The 14,804-nt window shown below is 36.2% G+C and overlaps 1 protein-coding gene across 4 annotated transcripts in view; it reads left to right on the top strand.

Moving 5' to 3' along the window:
• The first annotated feature begins 955 nt into the window (after positions 1 to 955).
• The window catches only part of LOC122061381 (TMV resistance protein N-like), a 28,136-nt gene continuing 14,287 nt past the window's right edge, over positions 956 to 14,804 (top strand). For all 4 annotated transcript variants that reach the window (XM_042624627.1, XM_042624626.1, XM_042624624.1 and 1 more), the window contains exon 1: positions 956 to 1,528. In XM_042624627.1, the coding sequence (XP_042480561.1) occupies positions 1,029 to 1,528 (500 nt within the window). In that variant the 5' untranslated portion in view covers positions 956 to 1,028. The remainder of the gene's footprint in view (positions 1,529 to 14,804) is intronic.

Below are 14,804 nucleotides of genomic sequence, written 5' to 3'. Positions count from 1 at the left end.
CTGCCTTTCACTAAAGAAATAAAAAGCCAAAGACTTGTATAAAAAATGTATATTTTTCTAATAAGTCTTGTTGACTTCAAAACCTACTCCGAAACTGTTTTGGGCGTGGAAGCAACGGTGTTATTTAATGATCATGGATTTACTTATCGGTATTGGTATTGATTTCAATCATTATTAATGGGATACAGATTGATATCAGTTAAGGATCCGTTGAGTGTCAAAACTTATAAGAAATTCAGAAGAGTAAGAATTAAGAAAATTTTGTAAAAAATGGCTGAGTTTAGAGATGAAGTGGAGAATTTAGTAGAAGTGGAGAATTTAGTAGTAGAGAAGATCTCAAACATAAAGAAACCCGCTGTCCTTGATTCCAAGGTACTGATTGACTTGGCGAGGTATTTAGCGAAGGATTGGGAATATTGATTACAAGTTGATGTTAGATCTCATCTTCAACTTGCCTGGCTTCAGTAATATTACCATCCTTATGATAAATTGTTAAAAAAATATATTTTTTTAAGCGAATTGGATTGGAACAACCGATCCAGATCAATATCCGATATCTTGAATGATACCGATTCATATCTCAAACATAAAGAAACCAGTTGTCGTTGATTCCAAGGTACTGATTGACTTGGCGGGGGATTTAGCGAAGGATTGGGATATTGATTACGAGTTAATATTAGATCTCATTTTCAACTTGCCCGGCTTCAGTAATATTACCATCCCTATGATAACTTGTTAAAAAATGTATTTTTTGTCTTAAATGAATTGGGTTGGATCAACCGATCTAATCAATATCCGATATCTTGAATGATACCGATTCGTAGCTCATGATCGGCTAGATATCGGTCCCAACCGATATTAATACAATACGATACCATAAATCCTATACCAATACTTAAAACCATGGCTGTGATTGAACTATTTCTAATTCTATAAATGCAGGCTAGGAAATCACCGCTCTCTGCGTGGCTTCCCTTTTGACTTATTGTACTGCTTCTCTATCTCTTCTCTGATCTTGTGCTCTGTCCATGGCTGACAATATGACCAATGAAGCGTCTTCTTCCTCCCATCGTTGGATCTATGACGTCTACCTTAATTTTTACAGTTTAGATACTCGAAGGAACTTCATCCATTACCTCCATAAAGAGTTGTCCAGGAATGGAATTTACACCTTCTTAGACGAGGAAGAGCTAAAGGGCGGAGAGAATATAACTGCACAAATCCTAGAAGCCATCGAAGGTTCAAGGATTGCCATTATAGTCTTCTCTGAGAATTATGCTTCTTCGCCTTGGTGCCTTCGTGAACTGACAAGTATACTCGATCGCAAAAAAATTGGCCGAATACAAGAGGTACTGCCTGTTTTCTACAAGGTAGATCCATCTGATGTCAGGCATCAACGTAACACTTATGCGAAGGCACTTGAGAGACACGAAGAGCGTTATGAGAAGAAGATGGTGGAGAGATGGAAGGCTGCTCTCAAAGAAGCTGCGAATTTGTCAGGCTGGGATCAAGTAAATATTGCAAATGGGTAAGTCTCAATCAAATCCTCTTGAGTACTGTAGTGTTGATTGTGCTTCTTTTTATTTTTTGGTAAAAAATTAATTCAAAAGTGTTTAGTATTTTGTTTGGCTAGAATCATGATTCTAGGTACTGGTATCAGATCGCCTGATATGGGTGATCCGTATTGATTTGGCAAATCAATGATCTCGATACCTGGCTGATATCGTATTGATTTGAACAGTACGAATCAGGGGTAAAAATGTTAAAAAAAAAAAATAGAGAAAGTAGGGGGTATTTATCTCCGACATGGACGATTTAATTCCGATCCATTTTGACACCAGAACGGTTTTGGAGATGATCGATACCCATTTCAATTCCGTGCACTGAATCCATGACTAGAATAACAGTGTTCTATCTAGTATATATCTACCTACATGGGGTTCGCATTTAGGCTTAATTGGGTTGTCAAGAAATGAATAAAGGAAAAAGGAGAAAGAAAAATTAAGGGGAGAGATAGATACATAAAGCAATCATTCTTTCATTCTCCACCACCCATGGAAAGGCCTTCCTATGAAGCGGATTCGGCATCTGATGGTGAGGCCTATGATGTGCCGAAAAGAGTGACTAGTAGTACCACGATGAAAGTGACTTGACAAATGCCAGAAAGAAATGTCCCGAGGGTGGTCATAGATCAGGCCATAAACGAGTGCCAAAAAGCATGAAATTGACCTGAAAGAAAGAAAAATTAAGGGGAGAGATAGACACATAAAGCAATCATTCCATCATCATGATTTTTATTTTTATTTTTTATCTTGATATAATGATTGCTCTGTATCTATCTTTTTTTTTTTTTTTTTTTTTTTTTAATTCAAATATATATTTTTTTCTTTTCTATTTATTTCTAGACAACTAAACATAACCTTATGTTTGACTTAAAATCACAAAATTTCCACTGTAAATTACGGATAAAGAACTTTAGATTTTCATACTTTTTATGATACTCTTGTAACAACAAACAAGAAAGCTAGACTATTATACAAATTTGATCATGCATAAATAATGAAGTAATTGACATGTGACCTAATTTGGGCCCAAATGAACTGCCTAATCGGCAATGTTTTGAAACCTATAATGATTTAACAAGTCAAGCTGATTGACTCATTGTCGATTGGAGTTGTGACTTGGCCATCAGCCCATAGGTCACCATCCCAATAGGCCTATCTAGGCTCATTTGGTTTTCCACTCAGCCAACAGCCTCGATGCCTCCAATTCCATTTGCCTGCTCTCTCCCCAACCGCTGTCTTGCACTGCTGCCGCTTGGTTGTCAGCCAGCCCCGCAAGACCAGTCACTGCCTGAAGTGCCTAGCTTGCTATGCCAACGCCAATTGCTACCAGTTGCATGACTAGTAGCGTGTCAAGCCACCATCTATCTTCCTCATTGTTCTCCGCAAGGCCGACGCCCTCCATCGTGGTTGTTAGCTCCGCTAGGCTGACTACCTGCTTGGCTGTGGCCTTCTACAAGGACACCGCCCCACAGCCATGGCTTCCCTCATAACGGCGGTGCACTCTTGGTGGCTGAGAAGATGAAGAGATGAGATAGGGTGTTAGGATTTGTGGAACCTTAATTGGATTATACTTGGTTCCCCTACCTTCTAATGGGCTTCCTTATTTCGTCCTTACCCCATGTGGGCTTTCGTTTATAATGGGCATGTTATTGACATATTTTAGGGTCTTGAGCCCATGTGATCCTTGATTGTAGTCCTTCATGGGCTTTGTTACCCATATTGGGTTTGTAATTTTCCTTTAGAGGTTGTATTCTCCCTCTCCCTTCTTTCTAATGCATTTAATATTTATAAAAAAATATATATATTATCATTTAATTAACAAATTGAAAAATGTTTAAAAAATAATATATAAAATTGAAATAAATTGGTGATTGAATCAAAAAGGGGGGGGGGGATAATTTACTTGCAGACTATTGAAAATTAAATATATTTAAAAATTCTAGATGATTATGTATAATACATAATTATTGTAAGAAATTAGAAAAAAAAATTGATGGAAAGTGATTAGGAAAAAAAAAATTTTTTTTTTTGGAAAACCAATTAATGAAGGATAAAGATCCATTAAGCTGAAAAACACAATGAAGATACATTAAGTAAAAAAAATACAAAAAAATAAAAAATAAATAAATAAAGTAAAAATCAGAAAATAACATATAGTAGAATTCCTTCAATTCCAACATCAACATCCATTTGTTTATCGGTGGAGGGAGTGAGGAAATCGTGGATTGGGCATGATCAATATTGGAAAAGGAAGAGATAGCTTCCTAAGTAGTTATTTGACCCATGAGGGATTGATATAGATATTGGACAAGAGAATAGGGAAGGGAGAGATATTAGCGGAGGTTAGTGGTGGTAGTTGTGTTGGATTTATTTCTGTTTAGTGTCAAGGTTTCTAAATATTTATCTTGCCTTGGATGGGTGTGGGTGTGGGTGTGGGTGTGGGTGTGGGTGTGGGTATAGGTCTACATACAGATATAAATACACTTTTGTATATGTATATTGAGATGCTTGTACACATACAGATATGTGTATATGGAAGCTTGTACACGTACAAACATATCTATTTATCTATAGATACACTCATACGTGAAAAAATATATTGTCTATATATTCTATAGACAGTCTAAAAATCTTACAAGGGGTAATAACAAGTATTTTTTTCTTCTTCCTAACTCTATGTTCTGTTTCTCTAAGTTTCTTTGAGTATTTAATATTAAATGTGTGATAAAATGAATATAGCCTTCGGACTTCCCTCTGTAATCACATATTTGAGTGCACTTTAAATGATTAGGAGTTGTTTTATATTAGAGGTATAAACCTCAATGGTCAACCTAGTTGCACAATTAGGAACATTTAAAAATCTTAAAGATAGTATTATCCTAATACAATTCAACTCCAATTATTACTACAGTGTTGTGAATTCCTATATCATCTGGCACAAATACAAGATATTCTAGATAATATACTTTGGTCGTCTTTGTTTTCTTACAATTTCCAATTAAGGTTGGAAAGAGGAAAAGGGGACATGGGATTGAGAGTAATCAAGGATGTCAATAGGTTGGTTCCAGTTCTGTTCAAGGTATGAATCACAGAAATTAGAATCGAACCATTTATTAAATTGTTTCAATATCCCCAATCAAAAACAATTAATAGACAGCTCTAACTAAATTTTCCGATTAAAAGCTTTTTATTGGTATTTATCGTTTTTGGTTTTGTTGTCAATTCCTGTAAACAATTTTGGGCCCACTAGAGAACGAACCTATTTTTGTTGGGCTTGAACAGTGACAGATAGACTCAATTTGTGACTTGAGAAATAAAAATGGATTAAATTACTTTACATAGTGTACATCTACTACAAAACTCTAGAAAAGTGTATAGAATACCAAGACTAACTGTTTTTTTTAATCGATTTATTATGTATAATCGGTTCAATAGCATATCAATTCTAATTGATGGTTTATTGGTTCAAAATTAAACGGAATCATTTAATAAACCGTTAATTTTTAACCAAAACCTAACTGATTAGTAAACGGTTTATTAGTTCAAATTTAAATGGTTCAATTGGATTTCGGAAGTTACTTTCAAATTACAATTCACACCCTTAAGTAGGGGTGAAACAAGGCGGGTTGGGACTGGTTTCTTAAAACCCAACCCAACTCCAGGCCCCCAAAACTCAACCCAAGCCCAACCCAACCCTGTCGGATTCATTCCCATGTCCAACCTTGTCAAGCTCATGCCAATCCAACAGGACCCTAATTCTCTCTGGTTGGGCCAAATTGCCCTAATTGACCCTGAGTTTTTAGGGTTGGGCTAACCTTGATCGACCCTATTTGCATTCAACATTGAGGTCACATTGGAGAAGCATATCGAATATTGGCAGCAACTACTAGAATTTGTATTTGATGAAGTTGGAAACTTCCATATACATTGGGTATAAGAATCAATGACCTAACTTTCATTATTCTAAATAAAAGGATAAGATGACAGTTCTAAATTATATTATATAAATTAGGGTTAAACTCAGAGCTAGGTTGGGCCTAAACCTCAACCAAAGCACAACCTAATCCTGACCCAATGTCAGTGTTTTTCAACCTTAATCCACCCTTATGTTTAGATATCTTAACCCAAGCCCTATTTAAGCTTAGGATGAGCTCGGGCTGTCAAGGCCAAACTTAAACCCCTACCGTTAATTGGGAGATATCATTAGTTAAAAGATTTCCTGGATTTGTGAAAGTAATTTTAGTAATATGTTTCTTTAATTGGATGAAACTAATTTAATTTATTGAAAAGGAAACTTAGAATTTAGATTTGGCTTTAAAAATATTAAAGAAACTCGATTTGGAATATGTTATGATCCCATATCAACTTTGGGGACTGATCCCACATCAATTTTCTGTGGGAATTGATGTGGGTTGATATGGTCTTGAGTCTCCACACCTTATAAGCTAGTTTGTTGGATTAAGTTCTTCAGGACCATAACAGTGGTATCACCACCATGGACGTCAGGTTTGGAAGCGTGGTGGTATGTTATGATCCCATATTAACTTATGGAGGCTAATCCCACATTTGTTTCCTATGGAAATTGATGTGGGTTGATATGATCTTGGGTCCCCTCACCTTGTAAGCCGATTTAAGGGGTTGAGTTCTTCTAGGACCTAACAAAATTGTTACGTAACTAACTTTTCATTTATTATTATTATTATTATTATTATTATTATTATTATTATTATTATTATTATTATTATTATTATTCTAAGAGGATGTATAGTATTACTATATTATCATAGGTGGAGTTGTTAGTTATTACCATAAATTAGTACTAATGGGTTAAGGGAGAAGTTGGAGGAGTTATACGATGGAGTAGTGGAGGGAGGATATAAGACGTGGAGAGGGTGGATTGTAAGTTATAACCGTCATCTTATCCTATATAATAAAAATTAGTATGTAATAGAAGGTACACAAGTAAATTGAATCTCCTATTTTCTCTCTTGAGGACGAGGTTAGGCGACCTCCTAATATGCCCAACTCCCTAATTTCTCTCTTTCTTATTTATTTTTTCTTTTTTTACTTTATCCGTGCTCGTATTATAAGCTATCAGAACTGATTCTTCATGGATCAAATTTTCAACAAGATTCAAGATTCTCAATTGAGAAGTTTGGATTTATTGGAACAAATCTTGAAAAGATTGAGTTACTTCCCACGGCCACCATACAGATGCTTCTAGAGCAACCAACAAAGACGAAGAAGAAGGAGAAGAAGAAGATGACTAGGAAGAAGAAGAAAAAGAAGCAGAAGAAAAATACAAAATTGAAGAAAATAAAGAAGAAGAAAATGATGTCTCAAAGCAAATCATTCACCATCTTCTTTAAGCAAATACCATTCGTTGTCTAGAGAGTGCCATGCTATGGAATGATAATTATAGTTTTGGTGATTGGAATTTTTCCTATTAAGATATAGGATGTAGGTGGATAATTATCGTACTTAATTTTAGTGTCCATAAGGATTATGACAATTGGAAGGGGAAGGATTGTTATGTACCTAACTTTTCATTTATTATTATTATTATAGATGGAGTGTATTATATTATCATAGGTGGAGTTGTTAGTTATTATTGTAAGTTAGTACTAGATGTGGGTTAAGGGAAAAGTTGTAGGAGGAGCTATATGGTGGAGTAGTAGAGAGAGTTTATAAGGAAAACATGAAGAGGGTGGATTGTAAGTTTTAACTATTATCTTATCCTATATAATAAGAATTGGTATGTAATAGAAGGTAGACAAGTACATTGAATCTCTTATTTTTTTTCTCTTGAGGACGAGATTAGGCTACCTCCTAATATGCTCAACTCCCTAATTTTTCTCATACTTTCTTCTTTTTATTTTTTTTATATCAGACTAGGGCAAGAAACACCTAGCAGGTAATTCATCCTCCTATGAGTGGGCATTGAGTTTTTATTTACTGCCCCGAATATTAGAAGTCACATTAAAAACAACTCTAGTCAACCTACCCTATCCAGTGACCCTCTCAACCACCAGCCCCACCTCACTTTGCAACCAATCGCCACCCTCCCTTGCCCCTGCTTAGGAAACCGAGTCCCACCCCATCCTCCCCTACCTCTGCCAGCATCACCCCACCCTTGCTTCCTAGTGCAACCAACCCCACCCTCTCTTGTGACTGCCCCTTGCTTCCAATGCAACCAATCCCAACCTACCTCACACTACCTTGTCTTCACCCAACCCAACAACCTTAGCCCTATGCAGCCCCACCCATACAACCGTCCCAACCCTTGAGCTTCCGCGCCATCTGCCCCACAACCCCATGTCTCTCACAGCTTGCCACTCTGTCTACCCCAACCTATCGCTATGACCATATCTTATGGTTCGAAATCCATCTGCAACCCCAAAACCCCTACAATCTTTTTCTCTTGCAATGGTGTATAAAAAATAATAATAATAAATAATAATAATAATAATAATGCATTTAGTGATTAAAATGGTCTTTAAATTTTATTCAAAGGATTCATTTACAAAAACCCAAGTACAATCTAGACTAATGCACAAAAATAATGCTCTAACGAGAGCAATGATGAAATAAAATGGAATTTGCTAACTAAAAAAGAGTTGGCCAATACCCCTTATGTGAGTGTAAATGATGTGAATAGTATGTACTTTTAAGTCTCCTTGAACTTCTCTTAATGATGATGAGTTTGTGAGCTGTGGAGAATCAGGCTTGAGATTGGTTGAACGAACTTGGAGTTACGAACAATAAATCTCAATAACTATGTTTGATTTTGGAGGTTCACTTGAATGTTTCTTAATGATGGTACTTTTGTACATTTAATGGTGAATAGTGATCTCTTAAATAGGCCTTAGAAATGGCCCAAACTTCATTACAAACTTAAGCCATAACAGATAATTTTATGACCAACGAGCTCGCTGATAAAGATTCCACTGGGGGTAGAATATAGCTGTTGGGGCATAGCTTGAATTACCGGTTTTGTATCAAAAGTGTGGATTAGGTTCTTGTATGAGAATCATTCTCGTATAGGTTGATCCACATAGACGGAATCCATCACAGAATTGGTTGGTGAGTGGATTCTATCTGGGCGAATCAGTCCCGTACAAGAATGATTCTCATATGAAGACTTGATCCGCTCTCCTATACCAACTCACCAATTGTCTATCCGGCTAAATGAAGTTGCTCTTGGGAAGTTGGTCTTTTGATCTCGATCGGCTCATTGGTTCATTAACCGGCTTGATCTGGTGCCTAGAAATGAAGGTCAATTTCCTCTCGAGAATGGCCTTTGCACCGACCGGCTGCATACTGGATCGCTGTTAGTTGAGCCGATTTCATTCGGCTGTTCTGTTTCAACTAGCCGGTTGCTTTGATTTTTTGTTAATGGAGTTCATGGTTTTAGGGCTTTTCCCAATGGACTTCCAACATGTTTTGGATCCTTTCTAGGGGTTATTGGGCATCTACTAATGTCTATCTAAGTTTAGATAATGTATAAGAATATAATGCTATGCAAGGTGCAAGGTGCAAGGTGCAAGGTGCAAGGTGCAAGGTGCAATGTGAAGTGTACTAGCGTAAGTGTGTATGAATAATTTCCCGTAAAATTTACTAAATATCTAAGTACAATTTTCAAACTTGACTTCATTCTTCTATCCCTTCTTGAGCTTTAAATTCTTCACAACTTAAGGTCATGGGGTGTACAATGTATCACCTTGCCTCTTCATTTGACTTCTCTACAAGACATGTTATTTGAAGACAATTGCTAATGCCTTCATTGTTATTTATCATCAAAACCAACCTACGAGTGTGGCCTTTCCTCAACATCAACTTCTTGCAAGTAATGAAAATAACCAAAGAAAATTACAAATGGAAAAAGAAAGTAGGAACGAGGTAAGGGATAATAAGGGAGAGATAGGGAAAGAGACAAGAGACCACACAAGATTTAGATCTCCCTCTGTTGCAATCAATGAAAATACCAATAGATCCAAAAAGAGAGAAAAAGAGAGAGTTGTAAAAGTGATAGACGATAGGGTTTGATTGTTGGGTGATTTGGGGCTCCTCAATAATCGATAGATTAGGTCGAGATACTTGTTTCCCTTTCTGAGTCTACTATATGTTGACTCTATCCAGTTTCCCATTGGAGAAAAATGATTTCCTATATATTAGGAATCACCCCCCAAAATTCTCTCCATATCCCTTCCGTTACGAAACGGAAATGGGCACCGTTGGATGAATCCAATGTGGCCACATCACTGACATCTTTCACTTGGCCATGTTGGCCAAATACACAAAATCATTAGTCTCCATTTCCAAAAACATCCATCATGACTAGGGGTGTTCACTGTGAACGCCTGTTTAAGTAAATGAGTCTAGCTTTGGGGGGGCATGGTATAGTTTATAATCAGGCTAGTCGATGTCGGGCTTTAATCGAGCTTCGTTAGATGGGCCTTAATCAGGCCTTAACCGGCCCTTAACGGGGCTACGGGCCTATTTAAGTCTAAATGGACTCTAAATGTGCCTACCCTAAAATTCTTTTCTTAAGTTAGTTGAATGCCTAAAAATATGTGACGCAAATATTTAATAAAAAAGAAAAATGATATGAGAATATAGTTGTTCTTACAAAGAAAAATAAGAGATTATGATCTTTACAACTTACAAAATAAAGCTTAATTAAATCAAATCCTACTACAAAGCAAAGGGTAAGAAAGCTTAATTTGTTTTTTTACTAGTAGTGGCAAAATATGAATTTTACATAGTATTAAAGGGGCCAGGTTACAATAGTGGGTTTAAGCCGGGCATATAAATGTGTAAGTTCGGTAGGGCACCTGACGGGCTAGCTACTTGCACCGTGAACACCCGTTTAATAAACTGGGTCGATCCACGTTGGGAAGTAAATGTGTCAGGCTCGATCGGGCCTAGTGGTGCTGGCTCGGAATTGACACCCCTAATCATGACATATCCAGGAACAATAAAAAATATTGTCATAATAAACGGCATTCAGTTCCTATTCCAGACTTAGACTGTTCTAAGTCGAATATATATTCCAAACAAATAGTTCAAATTTCAAAGTCAGACTGTTTCAAGTCCCATTAAATTTACATGCTTAATGTAGGCTTCCGCACGAACTCCTTTTGTGAGGGGATCGGCTACCATATTGCTCGTAGGTACATAGGATACTTCAATTTCACCATTTTCTACTATATCTTAAATATAATGGTATTGTATTTCTATATGTTTTCCCTTCGAGCTTTATGCACCATTTGTATCAAGCTTATTGCTGCTTGATTATCACAAAATATTTCTACTGGTCCATTTATAAGATCTAGCCCAAATTCATTTAAAAACCGTCTTATCCATACTCCATAAGTACTTGTCATACTACAAGCAACGTACTCAGCTTCTTGTGTGTGTCTAGAAACACATTCTTGTTTCTTGCTATCCCAAAAAACTGTTGCACCTCCATATATAAAGACATGACCAGAGGTGGACTTACAATCATCCCTGTCACCTCCAAAATCAGCATCAGAGTATCCAATAACCTTAAGCTTTTATGCTTGAAAACACAATTTCAAGTGTTTAACTCTTTTAATATACTTCATAATCTTTTTCACAGCTTCTCAATGGGCAGAGCAGGATTACTTTGGTATCTACTTACCAAACCGACTAGATAGGCCAAGTCCGATCATGTATACAAAATGGCATACATCAAACTACCTACTGTCTGAGCATATGGTACATCAACTTTTTCTGTCTCTCTTGAAGACATTGACTTTTAGATAAAGTCTTTCCCAATATTATTGGAGTGGATGAGGGATTGCAATTCTGCATCCTAAATCTTTTCAACATAGAGTTCAAGTATTTTTCTTGACTCAAACACAATCTACGTTGTGTTCTATCTCTATTTATTTGAATTCCTAGAATATAAGGAGCCGTTTGATAACACTTCTATTCCTGGAGAGTGTTCTTTTACAGAAGTGTTCTTTTTCGATTCCATGCTGTGAAGACACTCTGGCGGAACAGAAACAGCGTTTGGTAAAACTATTTCAGAAATGGCTTTAGAACAGGAAAAGAACAGAAATAGCGTTTGACAAACACTTCTATTCTTGGAGAGTACAATAATGAAAATTCACTTTTGAACAAAGAAATCAATAATTACAAACATGCTATTATGGTCAAATTTAACTTAAATAAGGAAATAATTTGTTTATGAAACTACCTTTTAAAATACTATTACTTAAAGGAAATAATCAAATATAAACATAAAGAGTTTCCACAGTTATCTTAATAAGAAAACAAAAGTCTACTATTCAAGTTTATAGGAATTACAAAATAAAAATCATAGCTGCAAATAGGTGTCTTGAAATTTTATTACATAAACAATCAAATCAGGGGGTAACCCTTATCTACTGCCATTTGATTTGCAATTTGTATCCTTAGCTCATTCATCTGTCTTCCTTGTACACGTTGACTGCCCTGATGAATTGTAGTAGAAGTACTCGCAATATCACCATCTTCTTGTTCTCCGTGAGTGTTGACTACCCTGACTCTCTCTTCATTAGGATCATAGTAGTCATCTTCCCCATATTGTTGAAAAAGTGCATCTGCTATTTGTTCAGATTTAATATAGTTATGAAGTCCACAACAAGCTATCACAATATAACTTTGGTAACTAAGTGAGAATTGAGGCATGTTTTTTAAAATAGGGAATCTTGATTTTAAAATCCCAAAACAACGCTCAATATGATTCCTTAAAGAAGAATGTCTATAATTAAACAATTCCTTAGTACTTCTGGGTTGTCTTCTTCCTCCATTATAATCTGGTATATGATATCTCTCTCCTTTAAATGGTGTCAAGTATCCATTCCTACTCGCATATCCTGAGTCTACAACGTAATACTTCCCTACAATATGATAAAGCAAGACATTAAAAGCATACACAATAATCATTTGCATACATGATAATTTGGGAATTGATATACCTTGGGGAGGATGAGGAAATCGTAAAGTAGGATCCTCTAGGGCTCTATTGAATACATGACAATCATTTGCACTGCCTTCCCAACCCGCATATACAAAAGTGAATTTCATGTCAAACGAGCAGGCACACATCACATTTTGGGTTGTTATCCCCTTCCGTCCTCGATATGGGATCTGTTTTCCCTTGGGAACTATAGCAGTAACATGTGTACCATCTATGGCACCAATGCAATCCTAATTAAAATAAAACAAAAAACCAACCAAAAGCACTATTATGTGAAACAAAAAACGATCATAAGTTAAAAAATGATGTAAACTTATTAGAAAGAAAATTGCCAATTTACCTTAAAATATGGCCACCATTTGTTGTTTGCAATTATTTCCATAGGAATCTCATCAAACGATGGGGCTTTGATATACTCCTTAGAAAGCTTAAGCACCCCTTGCAATACTTTGCCAAAGTAATAGCTGACAGTCTGTCCTGAATGTTGGAATCTCTCCTCAACTGCTCTATTAGTAGGACCTACACCTGTTATTCTGAACATGAACATTGCCAATTGCTCATCTACCCTAATTTTGCGACTGTCTTGTAACCAACCACGATGTCTCATTAGTAGGCATAAATTTAAAAACACATGTCGTTCCATGCCAAATTCTTCGTAACAGCGGTTTGCATGCCCATGCAACACCTCATGTACCCATGCTGCCCCTATGAATGCACTATCCCTGCGTGGTTCTCTATTGTATAAATCGCTGGAATAGTGAAATTGTACTATCCACAATGTTGCGAGAATCAATTCTTCTACATCTTCGTCAGTAGAGGAGATTATTGGAGTATTATCGACATTTGCCATAACTGATTCATACAAATTATAAACTTGTTAATATCATACAAATGTTTATCCCCTAATACAAATTTTCCAAAAGATCTATAAAATTATAATCATCCAACATGCCCTAATTATCAGATGATGTAATAAGTATTTAAAACAAAAAGGCATCCAACAGAATCATTGCTACAATAATAGTAAAATTTAACTGGCATATTTAGAAAAGTAGCATAAAGTGTAAATATCCATATTACACTTTTACATCAAGTGTAACTATCAAAATATATCGATCCTACTACAAAAGGTCTTAAATGTATTTCATTACAATCATCCATATTAAAAAAAAAAGGTTAGATTATCATCCATCAATCTAACACATCAAAAGCCAATTGTTTCGTTTCATCCTTGAGAGTAATGAATAATTCTCTCCATTCCCGATCCACCAATATCCTCTTGCACGCCTTAATATGCAACTCTCTTGGGATATCATTCATAGTTTCCAATAATCTAACATAAGTAGAAGTGCTGAAATCTGTGGTATTTGGAGTGAGACCCATTGGAGTTGAGCTAGGGGTTGAAGTATTCTTGTTTGCTACTGACTCGGCTAGGGTCTGTATGGCGCGTTCAATACCAGTTGTCCTACTCTTCTTCCTATATCCTGTAGGTGTCCTATCAAGTCTTCTGTTGACTCTAGGACGATCAGTTCCTAGATCTTGGCTTTCATAATAACTTGTTGGCAAGGTATTAGCCAATGGAGTAGTTGGAGTTACATCTACATCTGCATCCACCTCATCATCAACACCTCTCGATTCCTCTTCAAACCTGAAATCAGATTCATTCCCGAATCCGCCTATCCCACTAGCATATGAATCCCAAAAAATTATACATAGTTCAGGCCAATGTGGCAGCCCATTCCTCCTAAACTTTGACCAATCACGATTTGCCTGAAAATTTTACAAACTAGCTATTAGATAAAATTACACCGAATATTAAAAAAATCATATAAAAGTACAGTATACCTTGATGTGTACATCCCAAACACTGTCATCTTCAACTGTATAGGTCCTCGTCACGGAATTCCAACCAAAACCTGTAGTATCCAGTAGTCTCTTGAAAGCGCTGTAATCGAATCGCATTTTATTCATCTTATTCCTTAATTGAACCATCGTAAATGACCGATTAAATTTTTCCTCAAGCCCCTTCTTGATATTGTTCCACCCACCTTTATTGAAAGTGCTAGAACTCTTATTACCAACTTTCACTTGTTCAACCATTAATTTCAAGAGATAATCTTGTTCGCTTTGAGTCCATTTTGCTGCCTCGTTATTAGCTCTCGAAGTGGATGCCATTACTCTAAAATTAGAAACACATCTCATTATAGCCTTAAAAAAGAAATACATGTCTTTTGGCAAGGTATTTGTTT

Source organism: Macadamia integrifolia, chromosome 14 (assembly GCF_013358625.1).
Source record: "Macadamia integrifolia cultivar HAES 741 chromosome 14, SCU_Mint_v3, whole genome shotgun sequence".
NCBI classification, from domain to species: Eukaryota; Viridiplantae; Streptophyta; class Magnoliopsida; order Proteales; family Proteaceae; genus Macadamia; species Macadamia integrifolia.
This window is presented reverse-complemented; position numbering and strand designations above follow the sequence as displayed.